Here is a 21,469-nt window from a genome sequence, read left to right on the forward strand (position 1 = left end):
CTGCATTGGGCTCCCTGCTCAGTGGGGAGTCTGCTTCTCCCTCTTCTTCTGCCTGCCGCTCCCCCTGCCTGTGCTCTCCTGCTCACTCTGTCAAATAAATAAAATCTTAAAAAAATTTTTATTTGCCTTTAAAATTTTTATTTTTTTGTTACCTTTTTTAATAAAGACTGCAGGGAAATGAACTAAAGTGTTGACTGTGATTATATCTGAATGACAAAGTTGTGAGTAATTTCTATTACTATAAATTGTCTTCAGTGTATATTGTTTTAAATGGATTTAAAAAAAAGGTAGGGGGGGGCACCTGGGTGACTCAGTCGGTTAAGTGTCTGCCTTCAATTCAGGTCATGATTCTAGGGTTCTGGGATCGAGCTCCACATCTGGCTCCCTGCTCAGTGGGGAGTCTGCTTCTGCCTCTCCCTCTGCTCCTCCCCCTCCCTCGTGCACTCTCTCTCTCAAAATAAATTAAAAAATTGTCTGTTAAAGAGTGGATGAAAAAAAAAACTGTTTCCCCAAAATTTCTCTGTATTTTGTACTTGCTTTACAAAAATCAAAGTAAAATATCTAAAGTAGGGAGTAGCAAAAAAATTAAAATAAAAAATAAATAAATAAAGTAGGGAGTGGCAAACTATGGCCCAAGGCCAGCACCTATTTTTGTAAATGAAGTTTTTACTGGAGTACCTATTTGCTTACATATTGTCTGTGGTTGCTTTCAAGCTCTTAGCAGATCATGCATGGCCCTAAAGACTAACATATTTATTATCTGACTCTTTAAGAAAAAGTTTGCTGATCCTGTGGCCTAGATTATTGAATTTACAAAGCAGTTGACAAGGGTATTTTTAAACTTTAGTAGTAACACCACATTTTCCTTCCTTTACAGCCTAAATTAACAATGGCAAAATGCAGGCGGAATGTGGAGAATTTCCTAGAAGCTTGCAGAAAAATTGGTGTACCTCAGGTAATAAATTTCTCATTTCTTATGTTGCCTAAATAGACTTGGGTATTATTTTTCTAAAATTTTTCAGAAATGCAAGTATCTAAAAATCTTACAGGACTTGGCCTAAACGAAGTTGGTAATTACTAACATTTTGTGTTACTAGAGTCAGTATACTTCTGGGCAGTTTTCCTTAATTACTTCCAAGGACAAAGAAATGAGACACATACAAATTTAAATATATATTATCATACTAAGTAATCAAAAATAGTTATTTTTTACATTTTCTAAAACATTGCTACTTGCCATTTGACTTGTATACATCTTCATACACAAGAGTCTGTGCTTCAAAATGTGTGTATCTCAGACTGAGAATGCTTCTATTGGTTTCAGGTTTTTTAACATTTACTTTCTTTTTTAAAATGTTTATTTTAAAATAATTTTAGACTTAGAAAAATGTTGCAAAAACAGCACAGATCTATAATAGTAACTGCCTGTGCTACTGTGTACAAGTTCCAGTACTGTAACATCGACTGCATAACCATGGTGTGCCATCCACACTGACAGACACTGGGACGGTGCTGTTCACGAAACCCCAGACTTCGGTCAGATTTCACTCAGCTCTAATACTTTGGAATTTAGCCCACAAGAGGGCATTTCTAGGTGCTGTTGAGATTTATTGTCTCCAGGTTCCTCAGTTACAGCTTTCTTGCCCTCTAATAGTACAAATAGTTAAACTGTAGATGATTAAGAGACATGAACTTGATACACTTTTTATTGTTACCCTTTTAAAAACAATTAGGTTAAACCAATTAAACATGGTACTCTTAAAAAATACTATATTTAATGACATGAGATGCAGATACACTTAAAGAAATGACAACTTGGTGCTATTTGATACTTTTTTTTCATTAGCCATAACCCTTACGGTTCCTGTCATCATATGTAGTATCCAACCTCCAAGAAGAAAAACATGACTCTTAGGCATCACCTTCTTAATTTTCTATCACCTTCCTGTCAGAACCCAAGGATTTGCCCCTGGGCTCAACCCGTATTGCTCTTGAACTTAAGCCCTTGTCCTAACAGCTTTCATGACAGAAATGCAAGTATCTAAAATCTTAGGACTTGCCCTGAACGAAGTTGGACAAATTCAAAGCCGATTTTTCATTTTTATATCATACTGTTTTCTAAAGGCTCACCATTTCTTTTAGAACAGCCCATTTTTAAATGGAGTAAGAGGGCCATAGTAAGGTTTCTAAGCAAATAGCATGCATTTTCTGCATTCTAATAAGTGGTTCTGATATTCATATGTACACACTCACAGTGAGTCGGTGCTTCCCACCTGATCATCACATTACACAAGCATGCCAGGACCCACCCCAATGCCTGACACCATGTCTTGAAACAAAGGAATGTAGCATGGGTTAGTACAGGGCATGGGAACCAGAGGAAAGATGAGAGTACAAAGAGGCACTGCCATACCTAGAGAGGAGTGCTGAAACATCCCCATACAGCAAGACATGTGAGCAGACTTAGCCAGTGTCAAACCTGTTAAAAATACTGTTTACCAACTTTTTTTTGTTTTTTAAGATTTTATTTATTCATGAGAGACACAGAGAGAGAGGCAGAGACACAGGCAGAGGGAGAAGCAGTCTCCCTACGGGGAGCCCGATGCAGGACTCAATCTGAACTCCAGGATCACGCCCTGAGCCAAAAGCAGAGCCCAACCACTGAGCCATCCAGGCATTCCCTGTTTACCAGCTTTACAGTCATTATACATATGCCCCAGGCTTTAGAGAACCATCATCTGTCTCAGATTTAAAGTCCATATACTGAAAGTCTTCCAAAATGTACCTGCCAACAGTCAGCAAAACACATTCTGCCTTAAGATGTACATATAATTCAGCATTTGCCAAGCAATGGTTAACAGGATTTATTGTGGGCCAGCCTGTCCCTGTTCCGACCAGAGCTGTGCTATTTGAAGGCAGGAAACAGAAAAAAAAAAAAAAATTTAAAAGACTGGGTATTTTTCTAGGGTGGTTAGACTGGGGTTCTTAGCACATCCTTCCTCCTTCTCAGTCTCCCCCATCTGAAAGAGGAAGTGGACAATCTCTGAAGACCACGTCTTCTCTCCCATTCTGCCTTCCACCGGAGTCTCTACCACCATCACCACCACCCCAACCACTTTTAGACAGGTTCCTGTTACGCTGATACTTCTGCTAAAAAAAAAAAAAAAAAAGAAAAGAAAAAAAAAGTTATAAGCTTAGAACAAAGTGATGGAAAATGAATAAATACATAAATTCATAGGTCCAAGGAGCCTTCTCATGTCCCTCTGCCTCTAGAGGAAAGCAGAAACCTGTACCTTGGGGATCCCTGGGTGGCTCAGCGGTTTAGCGTCTGCCTTTGGCCCAGGGCGTGATCCTGGAGTCCCAGGATCGAGACCCACGTTGGGCTCCCTGCATGGAGCCTGCTTCTCTCTCTGCCTGTGTCTCTGCCTCTCTGTGTGTGTGTCTCTCATGAATAAATAAATTAAAATCTTTAAAAAAAAGAAAAACCTGTACCTCCTCCTCTTCCTTTGTTCTCCCCTACTTCTGGGCATTCTGACCTTTACTAAACACTCCCACTTCTTTTTGATTTTTAAAGAAAATCAGGGATATAATAATGGTCACTTTTGAAAATGTGTAACATAAATCTTGAATTGTAAATATTTGTCAGATTTTATGTCCAAAGACTATAAAGGTGAACAATTTCCCTTCTCAGTTTAACTTTTGAAGTGTTTAAAAGTTCTGAATGAATCACTAAAAAATAAGAGAACTCTTGAAAACCTCTGATAAGGCTGAGCATATGGGTATTCTGTTTATTATTATGCTTTTATCAAGTATGTTACATTCAGAAAACTATAATGGGTGATAAAAATGTCTGTTGAGTCTAGCATCTTATGTCCTGGAGTTATTGCATGTTATGTGTTGAAGAATATTTTCCTGTTCTCTGGTCCAATTGTGTTTTCATTTACTTACTCAGTTTCTTCTGTGGGCCAGAGGGTCTGGGTGATCTCTAAGGCCCCTTACGACTCTAGATTCGTTTTGTACATATTAGTAACCTGGACTTGGTGCAGATGGGCTCGACATGATTTTGAGAGGAACATCAAATCAGTCAATATACCTGGCCTTCAGGCAGTAAGTCTCCTTGTTTATTAGGCTCTCCTCATTCTGTGACCCTCCCTGATTAACTTGGCTTTCTCCAAACACTTCCCTCTCCTCAGCCCACCCCCAGGTTTGGGGGGTCCTGCCCACTGGCCCATTCTTTTTTGTTGTTGTTGTTAATAGAGAAGAATGAGCCAGGAAAAAGGTTGGCTGGCACTGAGCTCACCACTTTGAGACCTCCCACAACCCTGAGCCAGCACCCAGTTTTGTTTACTGTATCCTGAGTATCTGTACTGGTCACCAACAAGCCAATTTTATTCTAGTAGTAAAATCAAGCTCAGCATGTAGAGGAGTCTTTGTAGTTTTGTTTTTCAGTATTTTCATTCATCATAGTAAAAAATGTTAGTAGGATGTGTTTCTCTAAGTATGATTGAGATGATCATGTTGAATTCTATACTCAAATCTGTATTTTTGATCCACTAACTTTGTTTTTCTGTTTTCCTTTCCTGCTCACACTTTGGACAGGACAATCTTTGTTCCCCTTCTGACATCCTTCAGCTAAACCTCAGCGTTAAGAGAACTGTTGAAACACTACTTTCTCTTGGGGCACATTCAGAAGAATCCAGTTTTGTCTCTCTGTCTCTCCAGCTTTTGGGTTTTGTGGCATTTTATTGTACTTTAATGTTAACTCTCTGTCTGCTGTATTACTGGGTCTTCTCCCTCTAGTTGAAAGATCGTACTCCAAGGATTTTCCACACCATTCCTGTGCTTGGTAAAGGAGGTTTGTTTCTTGTTACAAAGGGTTTTTGGTTTTGTTTTGTTTTGTTTTCTGGCCGTCAAAGAGCTAACCAGTAAGGAAGATAAATCCTGTTCTCATGTCCAGCTCATCCCATTAGTAGACATTGATGATTGCTAACAAAGAGTAAAAGACCAGCATTTTTTTTCCTGGTGATTTGTCCATTCTCCTGGCCTGTGGCCTTGTTTCTCTTATCATAAGTGCTGAGGTGTCTTGATACAATCCTGAACCTGTTCTTAGAATATGACTTAGATTTTTATTTCTAAATGACATAATAAAATTCCCATGCGGCCATTTTTCCAACTTCTTCAACAGCTGCTCTTAAGGAAAATAGTTGTACCCTATTTGGGGAGGTTGGGGAGGTACCTGGTCACTTAAATCTCTGTTTCGAGCTGAGCCCTAAAATCCTGAAATCTCCCTGTATTGGTAGGCACAGGGCCACCTCAGCATTTACTGTCTGCACATCTGGAAGCTCAGGCCATGTAATCTTAATAATTTTCATTTGATTCGAATGTTCAGTCCAAAGATCAGTTAGGTTCCTTAGATTGCTATTCTGAGCCCAGTGTGTACGTGTAAATTAGTCCACAACAAGCACATGATCTGGAGCTGACTGTTCAGGAGTAGGCACCTGTCCAGCTCTCCTCTGCTTGTTCTTATCATAGCTGAGCTTCACCTCTAGAATCCTGTTTAGACTTTAAAATTGAAATGTATGTAATTTCCAATATACTTGAACCGTCTTAGTTGGTGAGCTGGCATTGAATTAGGCTGTTAAGTAGGTTATATCTGGACAGTAGCAGCAGGTAAAGTATTGGGCAGCAGTCTCTGTTCTTTACCCAAGGCAGTGAGTATTGTCAGAACGTTTAATAGTTAAGTTGCTAGCCTTGATGCTTGAAATTATTTTATGTTTGCATTCAGATTCTAGTTCTCATAAATAGGGTTTCTGAACATTCTGGAATCTACTGAACTCAAATATGAAGGGGAATTGCAGAGAACACAACACCCTATTGTAGAAGTCAGCCTGAGGGTCTGATTGCTTTGGTTTTCTTCCGTATCAAATGAGACAATTATTTAACACCTTAAAAAACTATTTACTGTTAGTGCTGAAACAGTGAACACTGTGTTGAAAGCCAGTTTTATACAGTAGCACTACCTTCCAGACTTTGGGAGGTTTGCTTTGTTTTGATTTTAAGAGGTCTTGCGTCAAAGATCATACAGTTTTGTGGTTTTGTCCCCTTAGGAAATAAAAAAAAACATGTGGTCTTGTGTGTGGTTTGGGGAGGAGTAGTTGCACATTCTCTTCAGAGCACACGGCATTCCCTTGAAGCCTCCTGGAAGGTAAATGTGCATCTGGAAGGCATAAGCCTCAGTGGGGGCGAGGGGTGTCCAATCACACGCAGCACAGGGCACGATGGAGAAGAGATGAGGGAACTGGCTTCAGAGAAAATATGCCTCTCTCAAGAGCAAAACACCCTGCAGGTTCATTTTAGAATAATTAATCTGTACTGACAGTGGCACTCAAAGTATTTATACAAAGTTGCTAGTTTTATAGTCAAAAGGTTGCAATTACCTTGTTTTATCAAGATAAGTATTAAAATTTTGAATAAGAAGCACAAGTACCAATAACTGTTCAAAATAAATGTTATATTTTTTATTGCAACTAATTTTGTAAAACTTCCTAATAATAAAGTGCCAATGAAAAGTCTAGTTATCTTCTTTAATAAACATGTATAGTCAGTCTCCCTTTTACTGAAATCAGAATTCTACTGTCTGTCCTTTGTGAGCAGCATCTATTTTTCCAAATATTTAGTCTTAAAAACCAGTGATAGGTGCTGTTCTTAAACACTGCCTTTTTCTCTTTCAAGAAAGGATTAACCAAACATGAATGAGGCAGACACGAAAGAAGTATTTTAACTTCCTTAAGCAAACCTATAAACACCCTTCAAATATACGGTAATTAAGATGTCCCTGAATAAACTCGTATCACCGTTCTCCAGCATAATTTAATCCATTAAGTACCAGGTTATGAAATACTTGTTTCTTCCTGTGTTCCCTGCCTGGGACGAGAACTCTGATTTTCAAAATCAGGAGTAGAATGCAGCTGGTGGGCTTCACTCCCTCATGCAGCCTGACTTATGGCATGAACCCATCTTGCATTCCTCTGGTATGTAATTTCCAGAGCACACTCTCCTCCACTGTTAGACCTGTCAGGCCTGAACCGTCCGGTAACTTGAAACCGCTTTTCTGTTTTCCCTGCCTCCTTTTACTGATCTGCATCACTCTTTATTTATTGGGGATGTTGCTTTTGCTGTCTCGTATTCTGTTATCCTCTGTTGTATGTATTAAGTGTCTGTAACTTGTCCATATTCCAGTTTTCAAAATGACCTGTATATGTGTTTGGTTTTAATAAAGTGACAGTGTCCAATGCCATCTCTGTGTAACTCCTATTAACAGAGGTCAGTTCCCCAGGTGCTGACCTGTCCTATCTCGGTTGACTGTTATGAGGGAGAAAAGAGATGCTTATTTTTTCTTTTCAATTCGTTGATGTTGATCCTGTTTTCTCTTTTGTTTGTTTTTATGTTACGTTGTCCCATTTCAGGAGCAATTATGTTTGCCTCTGCACATTTTAGAAGAGAAAGGTTTGAGCCAGGTCGCAGTGACGGTGCAGGCTCTCCTGGAGCTTGCCCCACCCAAGCAGCAGCACCACTTGTCTGCTGCATAAGGACCCCCAGCACCTGGGCGCTGGCCCGGCCATCCCGGAGCAGGACAACGTGATTGCTGCTGCCAGCCATCTGCTTACACAAAGCTCTTACGTGTTCTTAAAAGGGACTGTTTCCATGATTCCTAACAGGAATATTTTGCTTCATTTCTCCATTTTAGGGGAGGTTATATCTGTTTCCAATGAATTGTTTTAGGAAGACATGGTTGGTTTTCGCAAATGAAACTTAATTCTGTCATTACTGAGAACCCAACACTGAAGCCTAAACAGGCTGTGCTTTCTTAGAGAGTTGGCTTGCCTCCCATACCAGAAAGAAAGCTTCTCAGAAGGATATTTAGCTTTCTGGAAAGCACAGACATGCTATTGTCTTTACCTGTTTCCTGTTTCCGGAATCCACAGGTTACCAAAGCTGGTTGTTCATTAGAATCTCTTCTAATGAGCATTTCTAAAAATGTAGATTCTCATTCAGTAGGTCTAAAGTGAGGCCTGGGTATCTGTATTTTCGACAGAGTGAGATCACTTTCCCAAGCTGGGTATTTTTGTATGACATGGGGTGTAATGACCCCACTATGTTTGTCAGCCACATTTAAAATCAAAAGCTATATTATGATTACTTGGGGTTATCTGTCCAAAGCAAAACAACTACAACATAGAAGGCCTAGATTTCTGCATAGTAAAGCAATGAGAGAGGTAAGTTGTATTTAAGGCCAGCGTCCTAGGCCTCCCCCAACTTCTGTCTGCCACCACCTAAAGCTTGGTTCTCATATGTGACAGCCTGCTATTATCTAACCATTAGACAGCCTGCTATTATCTGTGTAGCACTCTACACAGAGCTTCCAAATCCTTAGGATGGTAAATGCACTACTCTGCATTATTTGCATTGAGCCCTGCTCCGCTGCCCCCATGCTGCTCCCAGGTACCTGGACCTGTGAGTGCCTTCCACTCACAGCAGATACACTTCCAGTTCCCTGACTAATGGAAGATTAGGAAAACAGGGCAAAAGGAATAAAAAGCAAAGCCAGGTTTCTTAATTTCTTTCAAGTAATTGCCAGTTTCCATGGCTGACTGAAGGCACTTGTGGCATCTTAGAAAACAGCATGATGTCTCTGTATCTAGCTCATCTGACCACCACTAGTGCCTTCCTCACTCAATCGTGGGCTGAGTAAGAAGGCCCAAGGGCTCCTGGAACACAAAGCCAGGAGCCTTTGTTCAAGTTTAAGCTACCAAGGTCTTTCTTACCCTATATTTTGAACCCCTTTGAGTTGTCAGCATATCTTTTGGTATTCACAGTCTTGATAAACCGAGTAAATAGAGTACGTGAAGATACCAGTTACCTGGGGTTTTTCAGGCGGTGAACTGTTCTAGATTTTCTTTATCAATGCGTGCATTTCAGCAAAATGTTTTCTATCATGTAGATGCAACATCTAAAAGTAACTCGGTAAGATAATGTTGACTATCTGGTCAAAGTAGTGTTTTCTCCCTGTTCTCACAGGGAGATAAGTTCAGCAGGACATTGTCACTTTGTCCAAGTTTAAAATTAAAGAACATAAAACACCTGGCCTCAGAGCCTACTAACCTTCACTGACTTTACAGAACAAAAGTAAAATGTCTTTCAAGTGCTTTGAGCCAGACCCCATTATATTTACAGTTCTAAACAGACCCACCAATCCAGCAACTTGTTTATTAAAATTCAGGAAAAAAAATAAAAAAAATTCAGCTATGTGCATTTCTAAACTATAGATCTTTCTCCTTCTAGTCAACATTGAACCTCAGTACAATTTCCAAATAATAGAAGCCATTTGAAGTGAAACTCAGCAAACAACAGGACTTTTTGTACCTATTACACAAAGAATAATTCCAGAAAATGTGGACAGTGCAACATTTGGAACTTTGCAACTAATGATCCCATGGGAATAAATGGAAATTTCCACTTATTTCACATCTTACATATTACGTGAAACTTTATTAATGTATTTTTATCAAACTAATTCAAATTTATATTTGAATTACTAGAAAAAAATCTGTGTGCAGTTTTGGTTGGTAACAAAAATATCAAATATATTGAATTTATTTTCTAAGTCAAGATGCAAAAACATCTCGTGATGCTTTTGCTAGAAAATTTTTGTATTCAGTGTTTGGTTTGTACCTTTTTTTTTTTTTTTTAACTGGAAAGAAAACTTAACATTTAGCCTGGCTAGACTCCAGTGTAAGATGAAGATGCTGTAGTGGTTCCACCTGACCATTAATGAAGCAGTGGCCAGCCCCGTGTGAAGTGTGAACCAGGAGGAGGCTGAGTGCCCACCCACCACGGCCCCTGGAGTCTGTAAGTCAGCAGGTTCTCTGGAAGCAGCTCGTGGGCGGAGGGGCCTTTGTGCAGCTAGAACAGGGTAGGGGGCTTATTAGTAGGTCACTCTCTCTAACAGCTTCTTAAAATACAGCCTCACGGCTAATCAAGGAGTCTGATTTCTCTTACTTGCTACAGCTCAGCAGTGACTAATGACGTGTGACTGCCGATGAGTATGACGAATTTTTAACAACTAAGTGCTTAAAATGGTGATAGAAATGAAGGAAAACATGGATATTTAGAAACCTTTTTATATACGTATTGCAGTGAGATGGTTTACAGCAGATTTCATTTTATTTCTGAAAATGTTGTAAACATGTAATTAGTAAAAGATTTTGTAAAACATTGTCCTATATTTGTATGTCTGTAAATATAATGCATAAGTTCTAAGTATAAATATGTCAATATCATGTGTTATTTTAAATTGCCTGTATGCCACCTTACACGTTGACATTAAAATAAAAGCCTACACTTCAATCGCATGAAATAAAGGCTGATTTGAAAATGTTCATACCTAAAGCATGTTTTCCTTGGCAGATGTGAAGGGGTATTTATTTAGTTCCCCGAAGGAACATCAGTAGAAACTGGGTCCTCTGAACAGGCCCTTCAGATCACTTTTTGTTGTTGTTGTTGTTGTTTTTCACTCTTTTAAAGAAGTATAGATACCAGCTTTGCCCTGTATTTGCAATTACATATAAGGCTTAATTTGTGAAATACATGTGACATATTTGGACACTCTTAGGAATTATCAACTATGTAAGACCTTCTGCCCTTCACACTTGTAATATCCTGCAAGGTGAGAATTGTTGAGGAAGCAAAGCAGGCGCATATCCTGGTGTCTCACTGATCAAAAATCTCTCCAAGCTAGTCTTCTAGCAGCCTGTGTCCCCACCTTCACCATGCGTGATTGTACATCCTAATGTTTCTGTTTATTCTAATTCATTATTTATTGTTTTAATTTATTACTTATATTCCTAGCTATTTCCCAGAAAAGGAGCTAAACCAACTTATTTATAATAAGATATGTATTCCATGCTCCCACCACCCCAACAAAAACTTATTAAAGTGATAATAAATCTAAAAGGCGGGAGGAGGGCCACCTGGAAGGCTCAGTCAGTTAAGCATCTGCCTTCTGCTCAGGTCATGATCTCAGGTCTTGGGATCGAGCCCCATGTCGGGCTCCCTGCTCGGTGGGGAGCCTGCTTCTCCTGCCTCTGTCCCTCCCCCTGCTCATGCTCTCTGTTTCTTTCTCTCTCAAATAAAATCTTAAATAAATGCAGGAAGGAACCAACCTTTGGAACTTTACTATGTCCATATATGCTAGACATATTATTAAATTATCTTGTAATAATTGTAATTCCGAATGAACACTTTACTTTTGGTTGAGAGTTTTTTTCGCTATAGACAAAAGAATCCAAAACATTACAGAAATTACTGAAGTTTTAATGCATCACAATAACTAAGCCCGTGAACTTTCTTCTGGTGAGGAAAAGCAAGAGGGATCTTTGCAAGGCTCCTAGAAATACTTCCCAGCAAAAGTTTTTCAAAATCTGAAGAAGCCCTAAGTCGATGGTATACTCCTAAATCAGGGTTTGAAAATTAATACAACAGGCAAAGTGAAAGAACCAGGCAGTACCTGGGAATGTCCAATAAGAAACAACCTGTAGATACAAATTCTCTGTACTGCTAACATATTTCTTCCTCCCTCCCTTCAAGTCCTCCTTCCCATCTCCAGAATACCAGAGGAAAAGACGAGAGAACTCCATCACTTTTTCTTGCCTGTCCGCTTGTTCTTGTCCTTGCCTTTACCTTTTGAATCCTTGACATCATCTTTGTCCTTCTTAGGCATTTTGAAACCACCAATTTCCCTCCTTACCATAGTGCCACGCCACCAGGCCTGGAGCTGGAAGAAAAAGGGATAAAAAATGTGTATGCCTGACAACCTGCATCCTTTCTGCATGAGATAGTTGTTTTATCATAAAGTAACTTCTGTCTGAAGAATGGTGTCTGTCTGAAATGTGGAAGTGGCCAACCATGCTCTCCCTACAGTAATGCTCCCCTGTGGTACACGGACTCTACAGTGAAGCTCTCAAGGAGTAAACATAAAAAGAAGGAATCTGATTAGGAATCTTTACACTTAGAAACTTGGTTCCCTTCTACTACCCTACCCCTCTTTATGAACATCCACATTCCAAATCTGACCCCGCAAAAGGGATGTGCAAGCTAGGTCACAGGCAAAAGCCAGCACTCAAAAATGTGCAGATAATTTAGATGACTTCATAGGTTTCCTTGTGCATTTCATGGCTTTAATGATTAAAGGATCAGTACTCTTTCAAAAAGGATTCCGATAGCTCTCTTAAATATCTTCGTCATTAGAACTTTTCTGAGTACAGTGTGGGCTGCTTTAAAATCAGACTAAGCTCTAACGACTGGAAGCACAGATCCATTAGTGAAAACAAAAATAGTCTTCAGCTAGTCCGTACATCCTTGCTCTAAATCAAGGAATCCTGCCAAATAGAAAACACCACAAATCTCAATAAATCCCTGCTAACTATAGATCAGACTGTCTCCTAATGGAAAGCTCATGTTTGGGTTTGGATATTTGTACTGAAGTACTTTCACGCTTTCTTAACTCACCTCATAATACACCTCACCAACTACTGTTTGCACACTAGGATCTCAGCAGACGCTCTTCTTTCAGAGAGAAAGGCAATCCTCTAAACAACAGTTTTGGTCCAGCTGATGTTATTTCTGCTTGAAAATACTTCCCAGAATCTGACTGACCAGTTTCAACTTCACTAATATACATGAGTTGATAAAAGATGATGTTTTTTTTTTCTAAACTGCTTATTCTCTTCACCTTTTTTTGAAAACAGCTCTTATCAGAACCTAGCAGCTAGCCTGAGCTAACTTCTATAAATAGGACTTTAAGAAGCTCCTCCAGGGGGCACCCAGCTGGCCCAGATAGTAGAGCATGTGACCTTGATTTTGGGGTGGTGAGCTCAAGCCCCACACCGGGGGTTGAATTGACTTAAGAAAATAAATTTTTAAAAAGCAGCCTCAGCAGCAGCAGCTCCTCCAAGAGCTGTTTTGATTATAGATAGTATCTTAAATCTGGCCTCTGGGCACAAGTTCTAGGTCCTGCTATGTTAACTGTCTCCCTGCTCCCAGGACTGTAGATTAATTCCAACAATAGCAGAAGGCCATCCTTCCTTGAAGATCTGTCCTGGGCTTCCATAGGGCATGAGATGGACTCTGTTCCTTGGTAACTGTTAGCCCAGCTGTTGAATTAAATGTGCCCTAAGATGCCAGCTCTGGCCTTCTACCTTGATGATGCTCTTTAATTCCAAGTCCTCCTGTTCTATCTTCTTCCTGGTCTTCTCCTTTTCTGTCCGGTCTTCAATGATGACCTGTTCATACTCCCGTATCTACAGAGGTAGACACGGATCTGGGTTAGAAGACTGTCTTGGCAACGTGTGGCCCACCCAGCCCTGAACTTTTAATAGGAAATCTGAAAACAAAGCATGCCAAATAGAAACCAAAGAAAAAACTAAGTGGATTCCTACATTGTAAGTATTCATATTATTAATATGTGTTAGCTATAAAGAATTTGCAGTTTCAATCATTCAAATTTAATATAAAAATACTGCATAAAAATGAACTACTAACTTGTGTGATTAATGACCTGAAAGTAATATTTTTTTAACTCGTAGAAAGTACATGTACAAATTGCTATCTTTTAAAGGAGAAATTTAGTTTTAGTTATTCAATGATGAAGCCATAATCAGAAGCTTTTTAAAAATCATAATTTACATATTATTTTCAGAGACCATAAAGTAGAAATAATAGCATCTATCTCAAGAGGTTGTTGTCAGGGTTAAATAAGTTCTTTATGTGGAATGCTAGCAAAGTGCTTGGGACAGAACAAGCACCATGGAAGTGTGTCGGTTGCTGCTATTACTGCCCCATCATTGATGTCATCATCATCATCATCATCATGGGAAGACTGCCACACCTCCTCCTTGCCACCAGAATAGCATTACCCAGCTACTACAGCTCAGCTACCACCCATTCCTCAGACTGCTTCCTTACCGTCTTTGCAAGCTCTTGAAGGTGTGCTAAGTCGCTGGCCTTAGCAGATTTGAGAGCATTTAGTTCATTCTGTTTCATTTCTGTGTCCTTATCAAATTTCTCCATCCAGAACTCTAGTTTCTCCTCAAGTTTCTGTTTGGAAAGTACATTAAAACATGGGTTCCACCAGACATAAAATTTTATGTACTGTATGAAATCATTTACATAAGGCTCGAGAACAAGCAAAACTTTTCTATAGTGATAAACGTCAGAATCGTAGCTACCTCGAGGGGTGGGCTGCTTGACTTGATCAGGAAGGGGTACGAGGAAGACTTCTAGGATGCTGTAAATGTGTTCTACATCTCCATCTGAGTAGTGATTATAGGAGTATATATGCAAATGTTAAACTATATGCCTAATATTTATATACTTAATATTATTACTCAATTTAAAAGTGGGGAAGAGGGCCTTTAGGTGTCTGGATTAGGGCAGTTTGAAAGGAATAATGGGTAAGAAAATTCTGAAGGATAAAGAATGACATCAGACATTGCTTTGATCATTAATAGTAAATACCAGTTGAGAAGGGAACAATGTCTTTGAAATCCTAAAAAGTAATAAATCTGAATCTAAGATTCTATATTTAGCTAAACCTACCATTCAAATGGGAGAGAAAGAAAGAATATACCTGGTCTTTCTAAGAGTTACTCAAGAGTGTATTTTAACAAAGTAAAATGAAAGAGATAGTATGTATGAGAAACAATAAAATGTACAGTTGAGCTACATAATAGACTTTTTAAAAATAAATCATAATCTGGAACTGAAATCCCAAATTAGGATAGTCTCATGGAAAAGCACAGACAGGCTCTAAAGGCAGAATGCCTAGGTACAGCTCCCAACTCTGGCACTCAATTTAAGTGAACTTAAGTTCTCTAAGCCTCCATCCCCTCATATATAAAATGGAAATAAATAACGAATGGTTTCAACATAGGACATAGGAGAAGAGAAGAGGCAAGTGAAAGCTCTACTTTAATGATGGCCAAAAGATATAGATAGTGACTCTACAGACTTCTAGAGGAAGAACAAAGTATAAATACATATGTTGAAATGTCAAAGGTTACCACTCCAAGAACATAATGCATGACTTCCAAACTCATGTACCTCAAGAATGAGACATCAAGAAGAGACATCAAAATTCCATTGACATGGAATTTTTTTAAAATGTGATTCAATTCATCATTCTAAGTTAAAGAGAACATACCAGTTTAGTGCAATCACATCTAACACCTTTCTAACTCTTGTTAGCATGTTTTTTTTTTTTTCTTTTCTTAACAAAAAGAGAACAGCTTCCAGGCAGGCAAGAAGACCTGACTAAAATGTAATAACATCATTTGGTATTTACTGAACTTCTATTTATATTAATTTCTACTTATGGCAAATGATACTTTTCTTTTTTTCTTTTACAGGTTTTTCTTTTACAGTAATGATATAAAAATCTTAATTTTGTTGTCGAGGTAATTATGTATGAAATAGGAATAACGAGATGGTATGCAGATATTACAAAACTGAAAGTGGTATGCAAATAACGAGTTTGCACAAGAGAGCAAGAAATCAAACAATAAAAAGAAGGAAAAAAACAACTAGAAAGCTTGAAAAGCAGGAAACAAAATAAGGTGGAAGAAGTAAGTATAAACAAATGAAAATCACAATAAAAATAAATTGAGATAAATTTCCCTATCAAAATAAAGAGCCTCAGATTTTAAAAAAATCAACCTATGAACTATTTATAAAAACCATAGCTAATACAATATAATCAAAGCAAAAAGAAAGCAGGGTTGGTAATTAATATCTGGCAAAATAGAATTCAAGACAAAAATAATTGAGACAAAAAGGAATATTTTATCCTGAGAAAAGACATGCTTTATTATAAGGATATTGCAGTTATAAACTTTTATATTCTAATGCCATTTTGGAATATATAAAGTAAAAACTATTAGAAATACAAGAAATTGACAGATCCACAATCTATCACACTTCTCTAAATAAATAGGTCAAGAAGAGCAAAGAAAATAATATGAAGAATTTGACAGACTGTTAGACATTTATACAAATTTGTATCCATTAGAGAATACACTTTTTTTTTTTCAAATACCCGTGGAATAGTCACATAACACAAGCAAAGGGCTCAACAAATTCCAACGAGCTAACCCTTACGTTGTCACATTATGAGACCGTGGTGGAAGACTGTAAGAGTGTAGATCTCAAAGGGTTGTCAGCGATAGAAAGCCTCACACTCCCTCTCCAACTCCAACTTCCTGGACATTTAAGAAATACGCTTTTATTTATTTTTTTAAAAGATTTTATTATTTATTCATGAGATACACAGAGAGAGGGAGAGAGAGGCAGAGACACAAGCAGAGGGAGAAGCAGACTCCATGCAGGGAGCCCGATGTGGGACTCGATCCAGGGACTCCAGGATCATGCCCTGGGCCAAAGGCAGGCGCTAAACCGCTGAGCCACCCAGGGATCCCCAAGAAATACGCTTTTTTAAACAACTCATAGGCTAAGGAAATATCAAATTATAAACTACAAATTATAATGTTTAATTTATCAAAAGGCATGAAAAAGGTAAGATGGGTTAATGGAGGAAGGATACATAGAAATGCGATGAAGCAAGAATAAAAATATGTTAATAGTAGCATGTACCAGTAGACGGTGGATATATGGGTGTTCACTATAAAATTCTTCCAACTCTGCATATGTTTGGAAACACTCAGAATGTTGAGAGAAAAATAAATTAGAAATTATTTGGAAAGGAGTGACAATTACAGCCTAGTTCTTTTGCCAGCTGACACAATGATCACCTTTGTCAGTAGAGGGCACTGGAGGGACACGAGAGGAAAGCTCTGCTCAGTCCAGTGTCCTTCCTCTTTTGTTCCTGGGGTGAGGCTGACAGTGGCATGTGTGTGGGACACTTGTGCCACTTATTCACCAACAAGTTTTGTTGACACAACGGGAGGATTCTTGCTTACCAGAGTCCACAGTTCCCAGTGTGCCATCTTTATCCCACTAGCTGTGAACCTGCTCTAACCCAGGGCAATGAGGCAAACATCAGTTTATCCCTTCCTTGGATACATCCTTCAACCTGAGGATATTCCTTAGAGTTCTCTTTCATCCTTTTGTTTGTTTGTTTGTTTGTTTGTTTGTTAATGATTCTTTTGTTAAATGTTGCCTGCTGAAACTACTGGTGTGTTTTCTGTCACCCAACTGAAGCATGATTCAAAACTGGTACCAAAAATAGCTCCTCTCCCACCTTCTCATATGTTTTACTAGGCATCCAAGGTCCTTGCTACGTCCTGTTCACTAGATACAATCAACATAATGCAATGGACCACTACCATGTTTTGTAGAAAGTCAAAGCAAGCAATGTCTCTTCAGACTGTATTATGGCAGAGAACAGGAGGATTGACACAACCCTGATGTGAGCCTGTGAGAGTATATTGTTGGCCCTGCCAGGTAAAAGCAAACTGTTTCGGGAGGTTTTTCCAAACTAGTTTGGAGACACTGGCTATGGTCAGAGGGAGGTTAATAGCTGCCTACCAAGTGCCAGTGGCCTTTGAAGAATTTCTCCAGTCAAGATACCACATCTGGAACTGTAGCGGCAACTGAAGTCATCACCTGATTACATTTACAGTAGTCCACAGTCACTACCCATTCAGCTGGCTACTCAGCTGAGCTAAATGGGGCTGTGATAAGTATCACAACCTCTGCTTGTTGTTGTTGGCACTAATTGCTGCAGCTGCAGCTGGGGTGCAGCATTTGCTTATGATTTACTATGTTGGTTGGAAGGGGAAGTTCCAGAGACTTTTACTTGGCCCTTACTACCATAATGGCCCTCACTCCATAGGTCAGAGAGCCAATGTGGAAAGTCTGTTGCCAAGTACATCTATTCCAATTATATGTCCATATGTAATATATGGGAAACAACTATAGGGTGGATCCATAGAACGAGTGGGCCCAGAGTAAATCAGACTTAAGACTCCACCTATCACCTGAGCACTATAATCCCTCTTTTTGAGTAGGGTCCACAATGTTGTTTTGGGTCCCCAGGAGGCAGTATCAATTTAGAGCCAATGTTTAGTAATCTGAAAAAGCCTGTTTTCCGGTGTATAGGAATTCCAATAAATAACCACACGTCCCTCTGAGTAGGCTTAGAGGAAGATTCACAGTATCTACCTGCAGTAATGCTGCAGTTCATCCTCAGGGGGACCTGGCCCTTTCAATTAAGGGACTTTGGTCTTTGAATTGACTTAGTTCTGGAAATTGGAGGAGAAACCATGACTCCTCATTGTGGTGACTCAAATCAGGGCTTTGGTACCAGATTTGGATTCTTCTGTTATATACATCAAGTGATTCTTTATCAGGCTGCTCATCAGTTTTGTTCAGAGGAGTACCATGGTTAATCAGCCATCGCCAAATACCCTTCATGGGCAAAGGCATTCTGATTTCCAGTTCATGCCTGCTGCCCTTCATGGTAAATGTGGTCACCCGTCTTTGGCAGTCAAGTGCTGCCACATATTCTCTGGTTCTCCAGGATCTCATTATCAGCATTTCAATGGTGATATCACCCATGATCTTACCTGGCCTACAAAAGAAAGCAACCAAAGACCTTTTCAAGGATATGGGGTGCTCCCCTCATTAATGTATTTCTCAATGTCTTAGTATAGGAGTGTCTTCTGGGAAGAAATGTCTCAGAGAAACTCATTACATATAGGTACTCAACGGCAGATTTGTAGGTCACACAAATTCACTCTGATATTCCTATTTTCCTAAGTCTTTGGATTCTCTCCTCCAAATCAAAGTAGGGAAGCTCTGACATATACACCTCATTAAATGTGGGCCACTGTTGAATTGTTGAGTCCAAGTTTCAAGTGAACTATTAGCCACCTCCAGCTTCACAAGCTATCACATTGAATCTCTAGTAAGTATACCCTTATCAATGAACGTGATTCAATCTAGTGTTATATTCCATCCTCATCGCTCTAATACCCTTAGAATCCATCCCCACAGGTCTCCCAATTACAAGCAAAGTCTTGTAATTCTGTAGGTTTGCAAGCTATTTCCCTCTGAATTAGAGTTATCTGAGTTATCTGTACCCTGGAACTTGCTGAGATTTGACTCTAGTTATAGAACCAGGGGCAATAGGAGTGATTGTGCTGGGTCTTCAGAGTGAGCATCTGATTCAGATGAAATTATTACTATGGCATTTTCAGAGAAAGAAAGGCTAAACTCTTCAGACCATGGAAGGCATAATACTTCCACTGGCAAGGGAAATTCAGAGTTACTTAGGAGTTCAAGATTATTAGTTGCTTCTGAATCCATCGAGATATTCCTATTCCAAGTTTCAGGGTCCTATTATTTCCCAATGAGTGACCTAATTTGCACATGAGAAACTTGGCATTACTATGAATTCCTGTGTAATACTGACTAAAATACCATTAAAACCAATAATAGAAAAATGGTGCCCCCTTACCACTGCTACTAATCAACATTACACTTGACCCTCAAGCTATACAATTAGCCACAAAATGGAAATAAACATATAAATAACAAAAAGGAAAATATAAAATTATTCTTTGCTGTCAATAGATTTTTTTTTAAGATTTTATTTATTTACTCATGAAAGAGAGAGAGGCAGAGACACAGGCAGAGGGAGAAGCAGGCTCCATGCAGGGATAAGCAGGCTCCATGCAGGCTCCATGCAGGGAGTCCCCCAACATGGGACTAGATCCCAGGACCCCAGGACCACGCCGTGGGCCAAAGGCAGGCGCTAAACCGCTGAGCCACCCAGGTATCCCCCCACCCTTTTTTAAAAGATTTTATTTTCAATAAGATTTTCTATCTTCAATCTAGAAAATCTAAATGAATTAACTGAAAAGCCATTAAAACTAATATGAGGGGACATAAGGGATCTACACTGATATGTAAAAATGAATAGCCTTTCCGTATACTATGCATTTAGAGACATATCTCAAAATGTTTAGCATTGTTATACTAGCAAATCTTGGAAACAAACTGAAAGTCCACTGGCAGAAAAATAGTTAACTAAATCTTGGTATATCCCCTCTATGGCATATTCTATAGTAGTTGTTCTGCCATAGAAAACATAAGATAAAGTAAATTAAGAAAAAAAAGTGTCTGGGGATGCCTGGTGGCTCAGCAGTTGAGCATCTGTCTTCAGCTCAGGGCGTGATCCTGGAGTCCCAGGATCAAGTCCCATATTGGGCTCCCTGTGAGGGGCCTGCTTATCCCTCTGCCTGCATCTCTGCCTTTCTCTGTGTGTGTGTCTCTCATGAATAAATAAATAAGGTCTTAAAAGAAAAAAAAAGTGTCTGGAATAATATATATGGTATGATCATGTTTATGTCACAAATATAAATAAATAGACATAGATGGATAGATAAATACTAAAAAATATAAGTATTTTGTACATACAAAAGTACATATATCAAAGAAAAATATGTGGAAGAAATTTTGGAACATTTTGGAGTAATTAAGAAAGCTTTCACTTTTCACTTTTTAAAATCTATGAATTTCTGTGCTGTTTCAAATTTCTCACTGAAAAGTATTTCTGTGTTGCTTGTGTTACTGGGCTGAAGATCTAGGAAACACTGACTTTATCCATCCATTGTCCATTTATCCACCAACTTATCTGATTGTTATTAAACACCTGCTAATTATGTGTCTAACACTTGAATAGGTAACATGGTACATAATCCCTAAATTGCCAGGATAGAAGTCTCTGTTCCTAATAGCCTACCAGATTTATTTTTTTCAGCAAAGTCCTGTGAGATAGCATCTATAAATTATTTTCTTTAACCATAAACTTGGAATTGTTTACTGAAAATTCAGTAGCCTTCTCAAAGGTAGACTGAATCATAAGCTGGACATTTTTTTCCTTATTCATTTAACAGGGATTTTTTTTAATTCCATTCAGCTTGGTTTGTCATTAGTATTTGAAATAAATTAAAACATTTCAGTCACATATGATTCACACAAGAAGAAATAAGATGAATAAATAAATATATGGAAATGGCCAATTTTTCAATTCTATTAGCAAAAAAAAAAAGGCAAAATAAAACAAGTCATTAAGTTAGAACCTTAAAATAACTAAAATGCCTAGAATGGTTGATGGTACCTTGAAATAAGTGTCAGCAATTTACATTGTTGATGCTAGTGTAGATTAGAAAGTATTAGTAATATTTATCAAGTCACAAAATACCATTCTCTCTGACATAATACTGTCATGTTTCAGATTTATTTTTGGTAAATAACTACAGTGAAGGAAAACAGTTTTTTGGCAAAGCTTTCATTACTGCATTATTTATAATAATGAAACCTTGGAAATAATCTAAATATCCAAAATAAAGGGTAACAAGTCAACTAAGGCATGACCATTCAATAGAACATA

The 21,469-nt window shown here is 38.6% G+C and overlaps 2 protein-coding genes across 20 annotated transcripts in view; one reads left to right on the top strand and one right to left on the bottom strand.

Annotated features, from left to right (window-relative positions):
• LRCH3 (leucine rich repeats and calponin homology domain containing 3) overlaps nucleotides 1-15,673 on the top strand; it is a 125,634-nt gene extending 109,961 nt beyond the window's left edge. For 7 of the 15 annotated variants that reach the window (XM_072812175.1, XM_072812177.1, XM_072812181.1 and 4 more), the window contains 2 exons: nucleotides 878-955; nucleotides 4,600-7,297. In XM_072812175.1, coding sequence (XP_072668276.1) covers nucleotides 878-955; nucleotides 4,600-4,800 — 279 coding nt within the window. In that variant the 3' untranslated portion in view covers nucleotides 4,801-7,297. The other 8 variants (XM_072812178.1, XM_072812183.1, XM_072812182.1 and 5 more) reach the window with 5 other exon arrangements.
• Nucleotides 9,671-21,469, bottom strand: part of IQCG (IQ motif containing G) — a 48,389-nt gene continuing 36,590 nt past the window's right edge. For all 5 annotated transcript variants that reach the window (XM_072812189.1, XM_072812188.1, XM_072812192.1 and 2 more), the window contains 3 exons: nucleotides 14,023-14,154; nucleotides 13,257-13,358; nucleotides 9,671-11,833 (listed from right to left, as the gene is read on the bottom strand). In XM_072812189.1, coding sequence (XP_072668290.1) covers nucleotides 11,696-11,833; nucleotides 13,257-13,358; nucleotides 14,023-14,154 — 372 coding nt within the window. In that variant the 3' untranslated portion in view covers nucleotides 9,671-11,695. The remainder of the gene's footprint in view (nucleotides 11,834-13,256; nucleotides 13,359-14,022; nucleotides 14,155-21,469) is intronic.

Source organism: Canis lupus, chromosome 35 (assembly GCF_048164855.1).
Source record: "Canis lupus baileyi chromosome 35, mCanLup2.hap1, whole genome shotgun sequence".
In the NCBI taxonomy this organism is placed as follows: domain Eukaryota; kingdom Metazoa; phylum Chordata; class Mammalia; order Carnivora; family Canidae; genus Canis; species Canis lupus.